Source organism: Aptenodytes patagonicus, chromosome 5, assembly GCF_965638725.1.
Source record: "Aptenodytes patagonicus chromosome 5, bAptPat1.pri.cur, whole genome shotgun sequence".
NCBI classification, from domain to species: domain Eukaryota; kingdom Metazoa; phylum Chordata; class Aves; order Sphenisciformes; family Spheniscidae; genus Aptenodytes; species Aptenodytes patagonicus.
Window position 1 is genome coordinate 75,462,769 of NC_134953.1, and position 15,223 is coordinate 75,477,991.

A 15,223-nucleotide genomic window follows, 5' to 3' on the forward strand; every position below is an offset into this window, starting at 1 on the left:
CCAAAACAATTACAGCGTGCTCTAAGAAATTTCCTGGCAAAACACATGAAGCTATTTTTTTAGTTTAGCACAGTGCTTGCTCTTTAAAGACTAGGTAATTGACATTCAGCATTAAACTGTTGGTTTAGTATCAGCAAGCACCTACTAACCTATTGCAGAATTATACAGAAGCAAAGCACCATTGGAAATTCTCATTCATGCATACAACGCTGTCAAAATCTTGGAACTTGTTTTGTAGTTCAAGTACCATCACAAGTCCACTCATGTTCAACCAAGTTACAACTTCACAAAGTTGTAGCTTTCAGCTAATACAATCAAGAATTTCTAGTTTGAATAAAACACCTGCCATTTGTTTTCAACATAAAGCAAAAAGTTTGTCCTTTCATTCTAAGAATTTCAAATGAAGCTTCCCTCTCACTCCTGTCTGAATTCTAATGCGTCTTACAAAAAATACGTATTAATCCGTGGCAGTGGGAGCTGGTATTAGGACAGTCAACAGGGATGGCAAGGCCACTTTTTAAATTCAGTCTAAGCATTTGAAACTATGTATGAAAATAATGTGTGTGAACAGGAAACGCATAGCAAATGGGTTCAGTTAGCATTGAGGTCTGTACCTCCCATAAATAGATATAATAGGAATCTGTAACAAAACGTGGAGATTCTAAGCAGCAGCCAAAGTTGGGGGATGAGGGGATTAAACTGAGTTAATATTGTTATGATGAAAACAGCTGATAAAGCTCAAGAAAATACAAGAAGTTTGGGACTGCTTAAACTGAGAAGTATATTTAGCTACACTTTATTCCAAAACACAAGACACCAACACTAAAACTCCACAGCAACCTGAAAGACAGTAACAAGTGGTATTCTTGATACCAGAAAGGCATAATGCTATGCTACTGAAGCATCTTCATAGTAAAATTTAAAAAATTGTTACACTTGTCTAAGTTTTGACTCCTGTAATATAAAACAGAAGAATAAACCTCTCAGTATTCTGAAGCATAAGACATCACCTGGTGAGGCAAAACATGCTGATTTAAAGAACACACAGTCTTGATTGCATCCTTCATTTTTCTTATGTCCTCCAAAAGAACACCTCTCAAGCTTTTACCCTGTAGCCAAACTTTTAGCTTGCAGATACACCAGACATTTCCCAGTTCCATCCCCAGATTTAAAGATTCCTACAGTATCTAGAAAAATTAGAATGAATTTTTAAGGTTTGAAGGTACCAGAGAACTAATCAAACAAGTAGAAAGCAGATACCAACCTAAAGAGACTTCCTTCAGACCCTGGGTCAAGCCATCATTAGGAAGATGAGGCTCAACAGCATTTTTTCTGATAGCAACAATGAAAGCAGTCTGGATATAAAGGCAGTGCCCAAGGTGGTGGTGGGGAGAGAGAGAGAGAGAGAGAGAGAGAGAGAGAGAGAGAGAAATGGCCAAGATAACTTCTGGAAAATAGGTAAGGGGTTCTTAATGCTTTATGCTCTCATCAAAAGCATATTCTTCATATAATTAGGAAGAAAAAAAAAGCTAGCTACCTTTCAGGCTGTAGGAACTACCAAGTAGTATAAATATTTTACATACCGCAACATCAGTAACAGCATCACCAGAAACGTAAGCAGATAAAATACTGAAACCCAGACACCCATTCTCTGAAGAGAACTATTTGCATGAGGGACAACTTATCTGAAGCAGTTGTTACAGCAAAAGCTTTGCCATTGCCGATTTTGCAGAACATCACGGGAAGGAGAGAAACAGAAGTCAGTATTATCCGAATGCAAACACATCCATGAGTTGCATCTAATGTCAGTTAGTTGATGTCAGTTGATATGAGTTTAAAAAAAAAAAAAAAAGCAGTAGACAGCAGGCTCCTTCTGGAGAAGCCTACATGCATTTGAAACAAGAACTAGCTTATTTCCTTCATGTTGGCAAACTTAAGACATTCATTTCCATCAAGAAATTTGATTCTACTCACATACATCCCAAGCATTTCAGAGAGCTTTCACTTTCTTACTAGACCTGAATTGGTCTTCTGCAACAGAGTTCCTGAAACCTAATGGGGGTTGGTGGAGGTGTGTGTGGGGGTGTGGGGGTGTGTCTGAACTACTGTGCAATCAAATAGACAGCAACACAAACAGAAACTGCCATAATGTACCAGGAGAGATAGTTTCTACTTCCTTGAAAGGTACCTTGTCCAAGAACAATGAGAAAACAAGGAAAACAAAAGAATGGGCATCTTCTCTGAGCCATTTATGACGGAGGCTCTAGATAGAGAAATTACAAAACAAAGAACAGAAAATATCACAGTAAAAGACATCAAGAAAAAAAATTCAGATCACTCAATGCATTCTCAGAGTAACTTAGCTAAGATTGGAAGTAGATTTGCCCAAGCAAGAAGCTGTTACCAAAGATAGAAAATACTAAGAATACTAAACCTGTGTTCTGCAAGGGGTATTTTTTGTTCCCTTTGTCTTTTGACCTAGTGAACATATTCCTTCACATTTTAGGGGGCACAAAGGAGCACAAGTACATTCTGAAGTTACTCCAATGAAGCAAGAAAGTAAGTGGGGAAAGAGTAACATCTGGATAAAGGTGATTGAAAACTGTAATTCCAACACCAGTTGTCAGAGACGTGTACCAGTAACTGCCACATTAATTTCATTATTGTCTATCCCGAGAGTAACAAGTTTAAATGAAGTCACATGCACAAACTTACGTACTCTGTTGATATGATGCTTACAAGGGCTTGCAAGCATCAAGTAAGTCACACCATTGCCTCACCCATAAGAAAGCATAGCCATGTTCTGACCAAAACTCAGTTACTGTTCTTCCAATGGCTTTACTATAACAAAGCATGACCTCAGAAAACATGTTTTTAGCACTTTCGGGAAGAGACCGAGGATAATTTAGCTCCAGTAAGCTGCATGGAAATTGCGGCAAATTGCCAGAGAGAGGCAGGAACTACCTACCATTAACGCCTACTTTGTGGCTATCACAGCTCCCAAACTATCATCCTCCAGCCTCCATAAAGGCCCAATTATTTTTGGAAGAAGCCTCCTTCCTTCAAGTCGGCCACGTGGTGTTTCCTAGTTGCTATTCCAAAAACTTCTTGTAAACAACCGTTTACACCACTTCATCAAACCTCTGATACAGTATGACAGAGAAACAACCCATTTAAAACACAAGACAATTAAACTTCGGAGGAATCTCCTTGAGGCACTCAAGTTCAATTTCAGAGCACGCTATTTAGACAAATATATGCTAGGTAAGACGACTGCATATAAAAGCCTTCTTTACCTCTGTGACCGCTTATCAAGAAAGACTACAAGCAGATGGAGACAGGAGGCTAAAATGAGCATGCCTAAGACAACATGAATTAGAAGAGTCACAATTAGAGGTCCTTCATGTCATGACATTTGGTCCGAGGTTCAAAATTAAAGTGCATCTATGATAATTTGCATACTCCAGTTCTTGATGTCCCCCACCACAGAACAATTCTCATTTCAGGAAGACTGAAGCTGGGTCTTTATTCAGACGTCATTATTTTTGTCATAGCGTATGTAAGCTAACACAAGTTGAATAATTGCACGCATAAATGGATCTAATTAACCATTTAAAAACACTGCCAATTAAAAAGTAAAAAATAATGAATTATCTTTCTTGTATATTTATTCACTAATTTTTCAAATTCAATCACCTGCTATCTATCCTCATCATTACTGCACAGTAAAATGCATTAAAAAAAACCCTGCAGTAATTTGCTCCCTGAAGGATTTTATAGGATACTAAAAATTAGCTCATCGTGCCGGTTGATCAGTTACAACAGCACAGAACAAAGACACACAAAGCCAATGGATCTCAGATTTCTGCTTTAACTGCATATGCTTCCACAGTAAACTTCCCAAAGCTACAATTTTGACAAAGCAGTATTAGAAATTATTTGGAAGCGCAGTGGCCACATGAACTGCTACCTCAGTCATACTGTTGGCTCAAAGACCAGACTCCTTGCTCTGTATTTTATTGTTCTCTCCCAAACTTCCAAAAAAGCAGTCTCCATCTACAGAAGCAAAGACCAAAGAAGAGAGTGGTGATTCCCAGATGACAACAGCCAGTAAGAAGAGACTGAGTATGTGAAAAGAGTCAACAAAGAGAAGATGTAAAAAGCCAGGGTGCAAGAGAGTATCGAGAGGCTTTGGGGAGGGTGGGAAGAGAGGCCTAGAGAGAAGAAAAGGAAGGCAGCTGGACATACAACTGTACCAAGAAGAGCAAGATGCATTTTGCGTAGGTCTGTCCAATGCTCTAGAGATAATCAGAAGAAAGAAGCAAGTTTGCCACATGCTATGAGAAACACTAATGTGCTGCTATTCATCAAAACAGGTATAAAAGGAAATTAGCATCTACTCAAGACGAGCGATTAAATCATTACATTGTTCAAAATTGCACTGCATAACAACAACAACAAAATTAATGTTTCAGTCAGACATCTGAAGACCACCATGCAAGCACTAATACAAAAGCAAGTAACTATCCAAACGAACCTAGACAGGCATTTGCTATACAGTGGATCCATACTGCATAACTACAGACACAAACTAAGTTTAATAAACACTAACCTTGAACAGCCAACAGCCTAGAAAGTTTCACTTCTAGGATGTTTTTCTTGAGTCCATTCTCAAAATTTACCATTATGATTAACTATGTCTACTATACTGCTAAAACTGTCAAGTTGCATTTGAAAAAAAAAAAATTGGGTAAGATTTGATTAAATGTGATCAAATTACTGACTCTGAAGAAGCAGGGCATCTGCTAGAAAAGCAATATGATAATAGTCAATATCAAAAACATATGCAGACAAACTGAAAAACCGAGCAGAAGACTAGCACATAAGCTAACGTAGCGCTAGGAAAGGTCTCACTTTGGTGACATGCAGAGATTACTGTGTTTCTCTTACTGAACAGTAATGCCTAGGTAGCTGCCATAACAATTGCCAAATGGAAGAATTACAGCATTCACGTTTACACACAATTATTTAATTACAGCAAGAAACTGAGACAAATATTCAACCAACGTGATTTCTTTTCGGTAGTTATGTTTACTTTACAAGATATAAGAAAGGCTTTGTGAAAACAGAAGAAGGAACCTGTATAAACGTATCCTCATCGTCTCCATACAGGTTCCAGGCCGAAGCCAAACTGAAGACATCTCAAAACTGCTCTCAACTGCAACCATTTTTTAATAAGAAAAACTGAGATCACCCCAAGAGCGACACTCATAGCAAAGTTTAAAACTAGTGTGTGCTAGTGAAATCTTGCATTAAAGTAATTCTCTTCACAAAACTTACAATATAAAGTGGAATATTAAATAAAACCACTGTTTAAAAGCATATTTTCTGGTCTACAAGCCTTGCATTGAGCTTGCTCGAATGAAAAGTCAACAAGCAAAGTTTACAAACTTCGCAGTTACAAACAGTTTTAGTGGTAATGACTAAGTTAATACAAATATACATTGGTTGCATAATGTTATACCTAGAACTTAAGCCTCTCCAAGTCATTGGTTTCAGTGAAAGGCCTTTATCCACACGGTACAGGCTATTTATCTGGCTCAGCTCCAGCTTCTGAGATCAAAAGATTTTTTTTTTTTTTAAAGTTTTGTTTCTAAGCTTTTTTTTTTTTTTAAGCTTTGTTTCTGACCTAATTTTAAACAAATTTCTAGGTCCAATGATACAAGACTCAGGAGTTTTCTTACAGTTCTTTTAAAGACAGTGGCAACTGTTCTGATGAGTATGCTACTACTTTGCCAGCAAAATACATTTCTTAAAGAAAACAAACAAAAATCCCTGAAAGCACCTTAACAAGCTACCTTCACTTTTCCCACTCAGCAAAAGGGAAGCTGAGGTACAAGGAGCTTGTCCAGGATCCAATCTCTGTGTGCTATCCTGTTTGCCACAGTGCCGCCTCCACTGAATTATTGTTAAGATTTCAACGTGCAATTTAAATATATAGCTATTGAAAAATATTTCACCAGTAGGTATATAGGAAAGTAACTTACCACAGGGCTAATATCAAATCACAGCAGTGGTAAATGAAGTCCACTGTCATCATCATTCTACTGAGTAAGTACGAAAACTTTCAGAATCACTAACTAAAGGCATACACTCCTACACATTGGGTATTACTGCATCTGCTGACTTCCTCCTAAATCTACTTTGTTAATAGCATTAACTTAGTATAACGTAAGACCTGGCAGCCACTGGCCCAGTTTGTAAAAATATTTCTTTTAGCCTTTTGCAGAGAAAAGCCTGAAACTCAGTTTATTTGTCGTTCTCAGCATAATGAATTACATCTGCAGATAAAAAAAAAGGATTATGCATTTTTCCAAAGCATTATGTAAAAGTCTGTGCTTGTTGACACAGAAAACTGATGGTTGCCCTTCTTAATTACTGAATATTCCAGACTTTGTATCTTCAAATTTTCCTCACTACATTCCATCTCTGCTCCCCAATTTGCTGTTGATCATACAAAATCCCACTAATCTCAGCAATAATCCAAGTAAACTCAGAAATTGCCTACAGCCAAGCAAACTGCAGGTCTCTGGAAATGAGTCAAAATATGGAATATTAGAGGAATTTCAAAATGAACTGCGTTTTAATAAAAACATTGATAGCAGTGCCAAATGCTGTACTACACTCACTCCATGTCAGACCAGGTAGTTTTTGGGTTGTGAGCCAAACAAGAAATGAAACCAACTACATACAATATGTTGTTAGAAATACACAGACCGTAAAATTACTTGCTTTTCCTATTGTAACTACAGTATTCTCAGTAATTATATGTAATTACATGTACTAGATTGTAAAAATTACTTGTTGGTTTGTTGTGGGTTTTGGTTTGTTTTTCCCCTCTCATTTTTGAGGTACTTTTCAACGCTGCATTGGAAGGCCAACCAGCTGGTTCGGAAGTTGTGATATTGTAGGAGAATGAATTTAAGTGACCATCTCTTAGTTTTGCTTACATACCTTAAGTGTTGGATCCAAAATAAATGAGTAAGAATGAAAATCAGACATGAGAGTGGACAACAGCAACATACCTTTTCTTACAAGTTGCTGAAGTTTTAGGCAAATAAATTGTTTACCAGCAGAAGCTTCAAAATTATTTTGAATTAACATATGCTTTTGTCCAGTCTGATGAGGAAAATGTATCATAGACAGACTTGCTTTTACATCTGTAACAAAACATACCTGTCCCAGTCAAAAGTCCAGCACTCTTCTTTCGTGCATAAGCGCGTAAGTGGTTGGACAGGCTAACAGCACTTGTAAACGTCGTATTGCAATGCACACACGTTCTAAGCTTCACAGGCATACCTATCATTCAAAAGAAAACTATAATCCAGTTCTCTCTTCAAAAAATGAAATTCTCAAAGCGTTGTAAAAAGTTTTCTGCAATAAAGATGGTTTAAAATATATTCACTGCATTGACGCAATTGTTTAGTATATTAGAAGGATCCAAGTTAACCGTTATTAGTTTTCCATGTAGTGCTTTAAGCCAAACCATGTTATTTGAAAAAGAACAGAAAGGAGGCAACGTGAGCCCATTAGGCTACTCTGCATTTAATACCTACTATCAAGTTCCTACAGATCTCCACATTATGAAGCTCTAATCGCAAAATACAATCCTGCAATTTGAACAGCACAATTCTGTTGAGAAATTTCAGAGCTTGCAACATTTCCAATGAAGAGGATTTTAAAAGTCTAGTTGACAAAGCGGTAATTAAAAGTGTTTTACCCATAAGACTGAAGAGCTCGATACTAAATTAGGCTGCTGTTGAAGGCTCGGAGAAAAAGGTGGTAAAACACACCACTGAACAGCTGTTAGACAAAACATTTTGTTCAGTGCATTTTCTGTTCATTACTTTAGATGCGCAATAGATAATGAAAGTTAATGATTTGAAGTTTTTTGCTAAAATCTTTGTGCTAAATAAATGATCAACAAAGCAACATGCTATTTATCACAGGAAAACAGTGAAACAAAACTGAACTCCTCACTTACCAAAGAAACCATTATAACTTATCCCCTGCTCAACTTCACCATAAAGTTTCTCCCTTCACTTTACCAAAGATATATTGTTTCGGTCAACTAATAGTTCAAGTTCTCTACTAATAAATTCTTAGAAGAATAAATATAAAAGCTAAAACTACTCAGCTGGAAAGCCTCTGTTTGCAGGAAAGAAAGAATCCTATTCTCCAGCAGCCCACAGAAGACATGCTGTTTTTTCAGGCAAGTTACAGAAGAAGAACACCTGGTTGGTAAAAACCTTTTTAGAAACTAAAACCAGAATTAGAAATATTTGCCTTTTTAGGAAAACCAGAAGAATTTCAACTGGATGTTAAATATTTTCTTATTAACTCAACTGGCACAGTGCGTTAGTTGTCAAATTCTGTTACCTCAGCCACAGATCATTATAGGGCTCCATTCGTAACTGTTAGTACTATGCAAGCATATGTTTATTTTTACCTGGTTGTTCATCACAACCAAACAGGTGCTACCTAGTATTCAGCAGTAAATATTAAACAGAAAGCAATACACAGTGTCAGGTTTGGCAAGCTATTCCTTTAGCGTTGTTTTTCAAATCATTAAGCCTGTCAAAGATACACTTCCTTTATTAAGCAATCTCCTGTCTTAAAGGACAACCACAGACGTCCAGAAGACATTAAATGTAATTCTGTTCCACCTCTACTATGTCATTTTAGAAAGCCACCTTTGTTAAGAAATTGATTGCCACACTTTTGTAGTCCCCTAAAAGAACGTCTGAGCACATCGGATTATTGTTGTTATTTGTTTAAAGGAAGACAAGAATATAGGTGAAAAAGTACTAGGCACTGCCAATTTTACTAACCTGCAAAGAAAACCAACAGAACCAAAAAAAGTCAGGGGTATAAAAATAAGATGCTGTTCCTCAATCTAAAGAACCCTGCAGCATTATAAGGTGGTGTCCAAACAAGAAACAGGTAAATGCAAGCTCTACATACACATTAAAAAGGATGTTGTAAGAATTCCCCAAGACTAGAAATAACTCTTCTGTGACAAGTAGGTTAAAAACATCACTCTAAAAACCTGCTCTATTAGTATACAGAGTATCTAGGAAGTTGATTATAGAATTGTTTCATTAGCACAATTCTCAGTGGAGGGGCTGTATCGGTCAGGGGCTGTGCCTTAGAAACCTGCTGGCTACAACTGTATTCCAACAAAGCTTGAACCAGCACAGGTCTTCACTCAGGATAGACAGGCCCTAAGCAAGCATCAGTTTCTCACAGCAGCCACAATTTTGAAACAAACAAGAATTCATCTATGTTGTAAGAGTATGTTTGCCTAAAACCATCAAAGTTAGTTGACAGTGATTCACCAATTTAGAATATTATGCATTTATAATGGTATCAACAGTTCCGTTAGTTTGAGCAAATGCTGCTTTGCACAAACCTCAAAGATTTAAATGAAGTAGTTCCCAAACCAGCTGTTTTAATGCCCAGAAACAGGGTTACAAGCCCAAACATTTCAGAACTGTTTGTCTACCAAATATGCATGGACACTTCAACTTGTTATTGCAGGATGTGTTGTCTTCCTTACTGAAGCTCACTTTGTGTCCGCTTTGAATTTTTATGCCCAGCCATATGCAGAACAGGAACTATGTTCCATGCAAAAACCCCTCAGTGCTGCTGAGGGGTTTTTTCACTTTAGGAAAAACATGTCAGAAAAATTTGCTGTGCTACCTCTCGCAGTCAGTGTCCTCTGGAAATGAAACAAGAATTAAATGAACAGAATCCCAAATAAAATACTCTGCACTTGTACATTTTCTATGAATTAAAGGATTCTTTGGACATGTTGTCAAGACAGCTAGAAACATCTTCTTACCTGACTGCATAGTCAAGTCCATTTTTTGTGGCTGATACATCAATGGACTGTCTTCATTTAATGGAAGAACACATTTCTGAACAAACCTCTTTCTTGCAGTTTGATTATGAATCTTTTGAGGAGAAATATCAGGATTCCTTTCTTCTCCTAACCTCTTATTTTTCAGGAGTTCTATCAGTGTAAGTGACTGATTTTTTCTCTCGTCATGTAGTACTGCTTTTGTTTCATCACATTCATTTAGGAAACTCAGCCCTTCTTCCTCCGATGCAGACACAGATGTATCTTCAGTCTTTAGGCCATTATGGTATGCTTCAAGAGGTATAACATTCTGAGATAAAAAGTCATCATTTGATGCAAATTTCTGAGCAACAAACGGTCTGGGAATAATGCGGCGGCTGTTCAAAGCCTTTAGGATTTTTTCATACTTCTCTTCATTTTGCATCATCTCATTCAGAACACAGATCGGAGACTTGTGTGCGTCCCACTTGGTTTTGCCAAGCCTCTTCAGGTGTCCTCGCACATGATTAGACAATCCAATTTTAGTATCGAACCAGCCTCCACAGAGCTGACACGTATGCTCAGAGGAAGTTTCAGATTTCTCAATCGCTACAAAGAAAATAGTTTTCATGGTTTTTGACAATTACATACAGTTAAACATTACAATAGCAAATCACAAGGACAAGAGAGGCTTTACAACAAGGTAAAGCAAGTCTTGTTTAGTGCTCAATAAATCCCTTTGTCCCCTTTACTTCATACCCAAATTAAAAAACAAAACCAAAAAAACAACTTACCTTTTCTAACACGTTTAACAGGAGTTCCTGTTCCAGTTCTTTTAAAATGTTGCATTTTGTCACTTGTTGCTATCTGTTCTGGTGAAACAACATGACGGGCTTCATAGCTTAGTCCAGCTCTGTGAAGATGTCCTCTGACATGATTGGACAATCCAACACCTGTTTCAAAGGTTGCTGGACAGTATGGGCAGGACTTCTTTTCAAGCGACAAATCAGTCCAGTGGAAAACTGAGTTATGCTTTGGCAATGCTGATCCTACATTTTCTAAATTCTGAGGATCATGCAAATCATGCAGGAAGTTACTACCCTCAGCATCTTCATAATACTCAAAATAAAAGCCATCATTCTGCTCATAACTAAGTGAAGATTTATCACCAGCTTCATGATCTTCCATTTTACCTTTGAATATGGGGAATAGGTTTACATGCTCCTGATTAATATCACTGTAAGATTCATCCTCCACAGACTGTGTAGTGTAATCACATAGTTCAACATTATCCCATGAACTTTCATCCTCCGTTTCATAGCTGTCTTTTTTTTCAGCAGAGTTAAGTTTCTGTAAAACAACAACAGTCATTTTATGCAGAAAATCTGGATAGCAATCCAAATCATCTCCTGTAACAGAGCCTTCCCTCTTGGATTCTTTAACCACTCTTTTTACAGCTACATGCCTACGATCTTTACAGCCTTCTGCCCTTTTGCAATCAAGATTATTTGAATCCATGACAAAACAATTATTACGGGGACTACTTGATGAAGAAAATAAATGTAAAGAACTGACAGAGTTGGACTCTTCCTTTTTTAAATGCAAAGGATAAGAGTCACTAGATTTTTTAATCATCCTGTAGTTTTCATATTTGTGTCTATATAAATAATTACTGCTTGTTTTGACACTAGCTTTCTGCTTTGCTGCTTGATGAAAACATTTAGGTTTCTGGTCAATGCTATTTCTAATCAAAACAGTCTTGTTTGTAGAATTTAGATTGCACACACTTACAGATGACTGTGAAATGCTTTTCCGAGCCTTCTGTATCCTGTAGGGTCTCTTGTGAAGTTTTGCGAAGTTACTGGACTGTGAAGTAGAGCCAAATGATCTTTTTACATCCTGTTTTAAAACAGAGTTCTTTGGAAAAGTGGAAGATTGTTTGATCAACTGTTTCGTCCTGCTACCAAAATCTAAAGATTCTTCTATTATGGTGCCTTTTCTTTTTTCTAGTCTAAGATGGCTACCAAAGGGATCAATGCATGATGCTGGGTGCAAATATTCCACGTGTTTTTTTAAAATGCTTCTAGCTGAAGTAGTAAATGGACACATCTTACACATATATGTCGATGACTTTTTTGAGGATCCTAAATACGGATCTTTCAAGGATGCCTTTTTCTGTGTTTTCCTCTGGGACATGTCGCTACCGATAATTGAACATTTGACTACTGCTCCATGAGCGATCCCTCGATGGCATTCCAGTTCATTTTCTGTCACAGCCATGAAGTTGCATTCCTCACAGCAATAATATCTTTTATCTTTTTCATGGGTCTTTGCATGCTGCACAAACGTTTTGGGACAATTGGTACCAAATACACACTGTGGGCACTGTAAGCGTGCACTCCTACCCTCATCCTGAAGTTCTTTCAGCTCACGGATTTCTTCCATCAGTTTCTGCCTTCTTTCCTGGTGAATTATCATATGTTTAAGAAGTGAATTACGATCTCGAAATGTCCTTCCACATTCCCTACATGCATAGGGCCTGGGGACATTGAGATGTCGGAAATGACTGTTCCCATCTAAATGGTACATCATATGCCTATGCAGATGTTTCTTCTCCCTAAAATTCACATTGCACTTTGTACATGGATAAAATGATGGTTCATCAGTACTGAAAGTAGATGGCGATTCAGAATCATTCTGTTCACATTTATTTTTTAAAGTATTGGAAAGAAAAGTGCTAGTGTGAACAGGAGAAGTATCTTCTGCACAGTTACTAGTGGGACTATAAATGAGCTGCTGGATAGCATCAACAGCTTCCAGCTCTTCATCTGTGGATTCAGGCTTTACTTTACTCAATGAGTATTTTTGTGGTTCTACTATTTGTAGCTCCTCATTCTGCTCTAAGAAGTCAACGTTTAATAGTTTTGATTTACTGGGAATACAACTGGTATCACCAAAACAGTCTTCAGTATAGCGTGTTATTTTACTAACATCCATTTTCCTTTTTCGCTTTTTCTCTAAGCCTACTTTACAGTGAATGGGAGACTTCTCTATTGTTTCTTCATTTGTCATAAGAAACTGTATAAACTCTTTTTGTGGATCCCAGCTGGGATCACATCCCGATCTAAAACCACCTGTACCTGAGGAAATGCCTGTTAATGTATCGACACAATCATCTTTTACTAGTAAATTTTTATCATCCTCACAAACTTCTACTTGGCCTACTAAAGTGCTATCTACACTATTTCCTACTGATTTCTGTGAATCACAACCAATTGAAGCAGAGGTAGGTAGATTTTTAATGGAATGAGTCAGGTTCTTAGCGTGTGCTACATCAGGTAACAAAAATAAAACTTGGTGCTGATTTGATTTCTGCGTTGTACTCTTTGCAGGCAGCTGAAGATCATGAACCACTGTCAAAGTTGAGCAGGAATCTGTGTGATGAGCTACAGGCTGTCCAGTGGTTAATGAAACGCTGCCTTTATTCATAATGGAAGTCTTAGTTGAGGTGGAGTGTGAAACTGGTCCATTAACAGCAGTTCCTCTAGACAAGATAAAGTTTTCGCTAGAAACAGTAGGAGCACCAGTGTGTATAAATAGCGAAGTCTGGCCTCCACTTAAGGCTTTTTCAGATCTGTCCCTTGATAGCTCCTCAGGCAGAGTCAATGTATTGTTCTTCTGAAATGACGTGTCGCTCTCTTGTGGTTTAGGAATGCCACCTTCTTCCTCAGATATGAAATTATCATCACACAGGATTTCTTCTTCTTCTTTAGCACCAGTGACTTCAGTATTTATCTCTAAATCATCCATATTGCTGGTCTGTCCATTCAGTACATTTATACTAAAAAACAAAGAAGAAAAGAATCAGGCAATCACAGAAATAAATAATGGCAAATGTAATTTACAGTTTTCTTCAGGATCACCCTCCTTCACACTGTAATCTAAAAACATGTTTTGAACTTGTTAATTTTTTTTATTTAGTATATTCAAGACATGTTTAAAATTAATCAATGAAGCAATTAAAAAAAATTATACTTTTTTGCTATGCAATATTACTAACCATACAGCAAACTAGCCACTGCCCAGTATCCCAGTTCAAAAAAGCCTGAACACCTACCTACAAGCAAAATGGGGGAAATTAGATTGTCAAAACCTATGCAAATACATTCTGCGTGTACATTAACATAAACACAGAGTTCATCTTTAGTTGTTTTCCAGAAGTAAAACAAGTTAGGAGTAAAGGCCACCCAGACATCTGCTAGTCATTTTAGTGATTTTTAAAAAAAACAAACAAAAACAAAACATACTTCCCTTTAGCAGCTAGGAAACTAAAATAATCTTTATGTATCTCAAGGTATCACTTTTTTCAAAGTGCTTGTATACAACTGACCTGATGCTACACAGAAGCCTACAGAAGTGTTTACTTTGGTATTAAAGGAGAAAACACAATTAAGCTGATTTTGAACATCTGATTACTGATAGAGACATAGCAAAGGATCAAGCTCACTGAAGAAATTAAATGTCTCCCCATTCCCTTCTTACAAAAGGACTCTCCTTGCTTTAAAATAAATAAATCAGATTCTACTTATGTTATAAGGCCTTTTAAAATGATAAGCAAATAAAATAGCATCTTCTCAAAGATGAAAAAAACCCCACAATTAGAAAGAAACATTTAATTAGGATTTACCTACCAGAGAAAATCACCATGTTGAATCCAGAGCATGACAATAATAGTATCTACTAGTACAGAGAACTACTACATAGTAATTCCCTCTGGGAGGCCTTGTGTACATAAATATGTCTTTCTACAAGTGACTTTCATTCATACACAAAATCGTCTACCCAATGCTTAGTGAGCACAAAGGAGTTGCCTACACATGAAAATCAGTGTGTAATAAACAGCAGTGTGAACTTAAGTCTACCCTGGCATTTACCCCTTATAGAGGTCCTCAGAACACAGTAAGCATAAGGCATTAAAACACCCATCTAGATGCCGGAAACATTTATCTATATTTTACAGAAATCACATATTTTACCCTTAAAGGATGCTATTTGCTTTGATCTTTTGGGGGATTTGAGTCCTGCCATCACATACTTAGTTTCAGTTACTAATTAACATTTTGAATAGAGCTCAATTAAAAGGAGTCATTACCTAGACTCTTTGAATTAAGATGTTATAACTCACAACTAATATCCATGGCTCCCTGCAATGGTCCTTCATCGAAATCAAGGAAGACCACGCTTGACATCCTTTTTTCCTAAGGAGAGAAAACATCCTGGTTAAACGACATCACTTTCATCTTTATACGTCACACTCTAAAA

The 15,223-nt window shown here is 37.1% G+C and overlaps 1 protein-coding gene across 6 annotated transcripts in view; it reads right to left on the bottom strand.

Moving 5' to 3' along the window:
* Positions 1-15,223, bottom strand: part of ZNF644 (zinc finger protein 644) — a 54,842-nt gene that overhangs the window by 5,324 nt on the left and 34,295 nt on the right. For 3 of the 6 annotated variants that reach the window (XM_076337708.1, XM_076337710.1, XM_076337709.1), the window contains exons 2-4: positions 15,087-15,159; positions 10,696-13,742; positions 9,905-10,510 (exon numbers count right to left, since the gene is read on the bottom strand). In XM_076337708.1, the coding sequence (XP_076193823.1) occupies positions 9,905-10,510; positions 10,696-13,711 (3,622 nt within the window). In that variant the 5' untranslated portion in view covers positions 13,712-13,742; positions 15,087-15,159. Of the gene's footprint in view, positions 1-7,236; positions 7,360-9,904; positions 10,511-10,695; positions 13,743-15,053; positions 15,160-15,223 lie in introns of all 6 variants that reach the window. The other 3 variants (XM_076337712.1, XM_076337711.1, XM_076337713.1) reach the window with 3 other exon arrangements.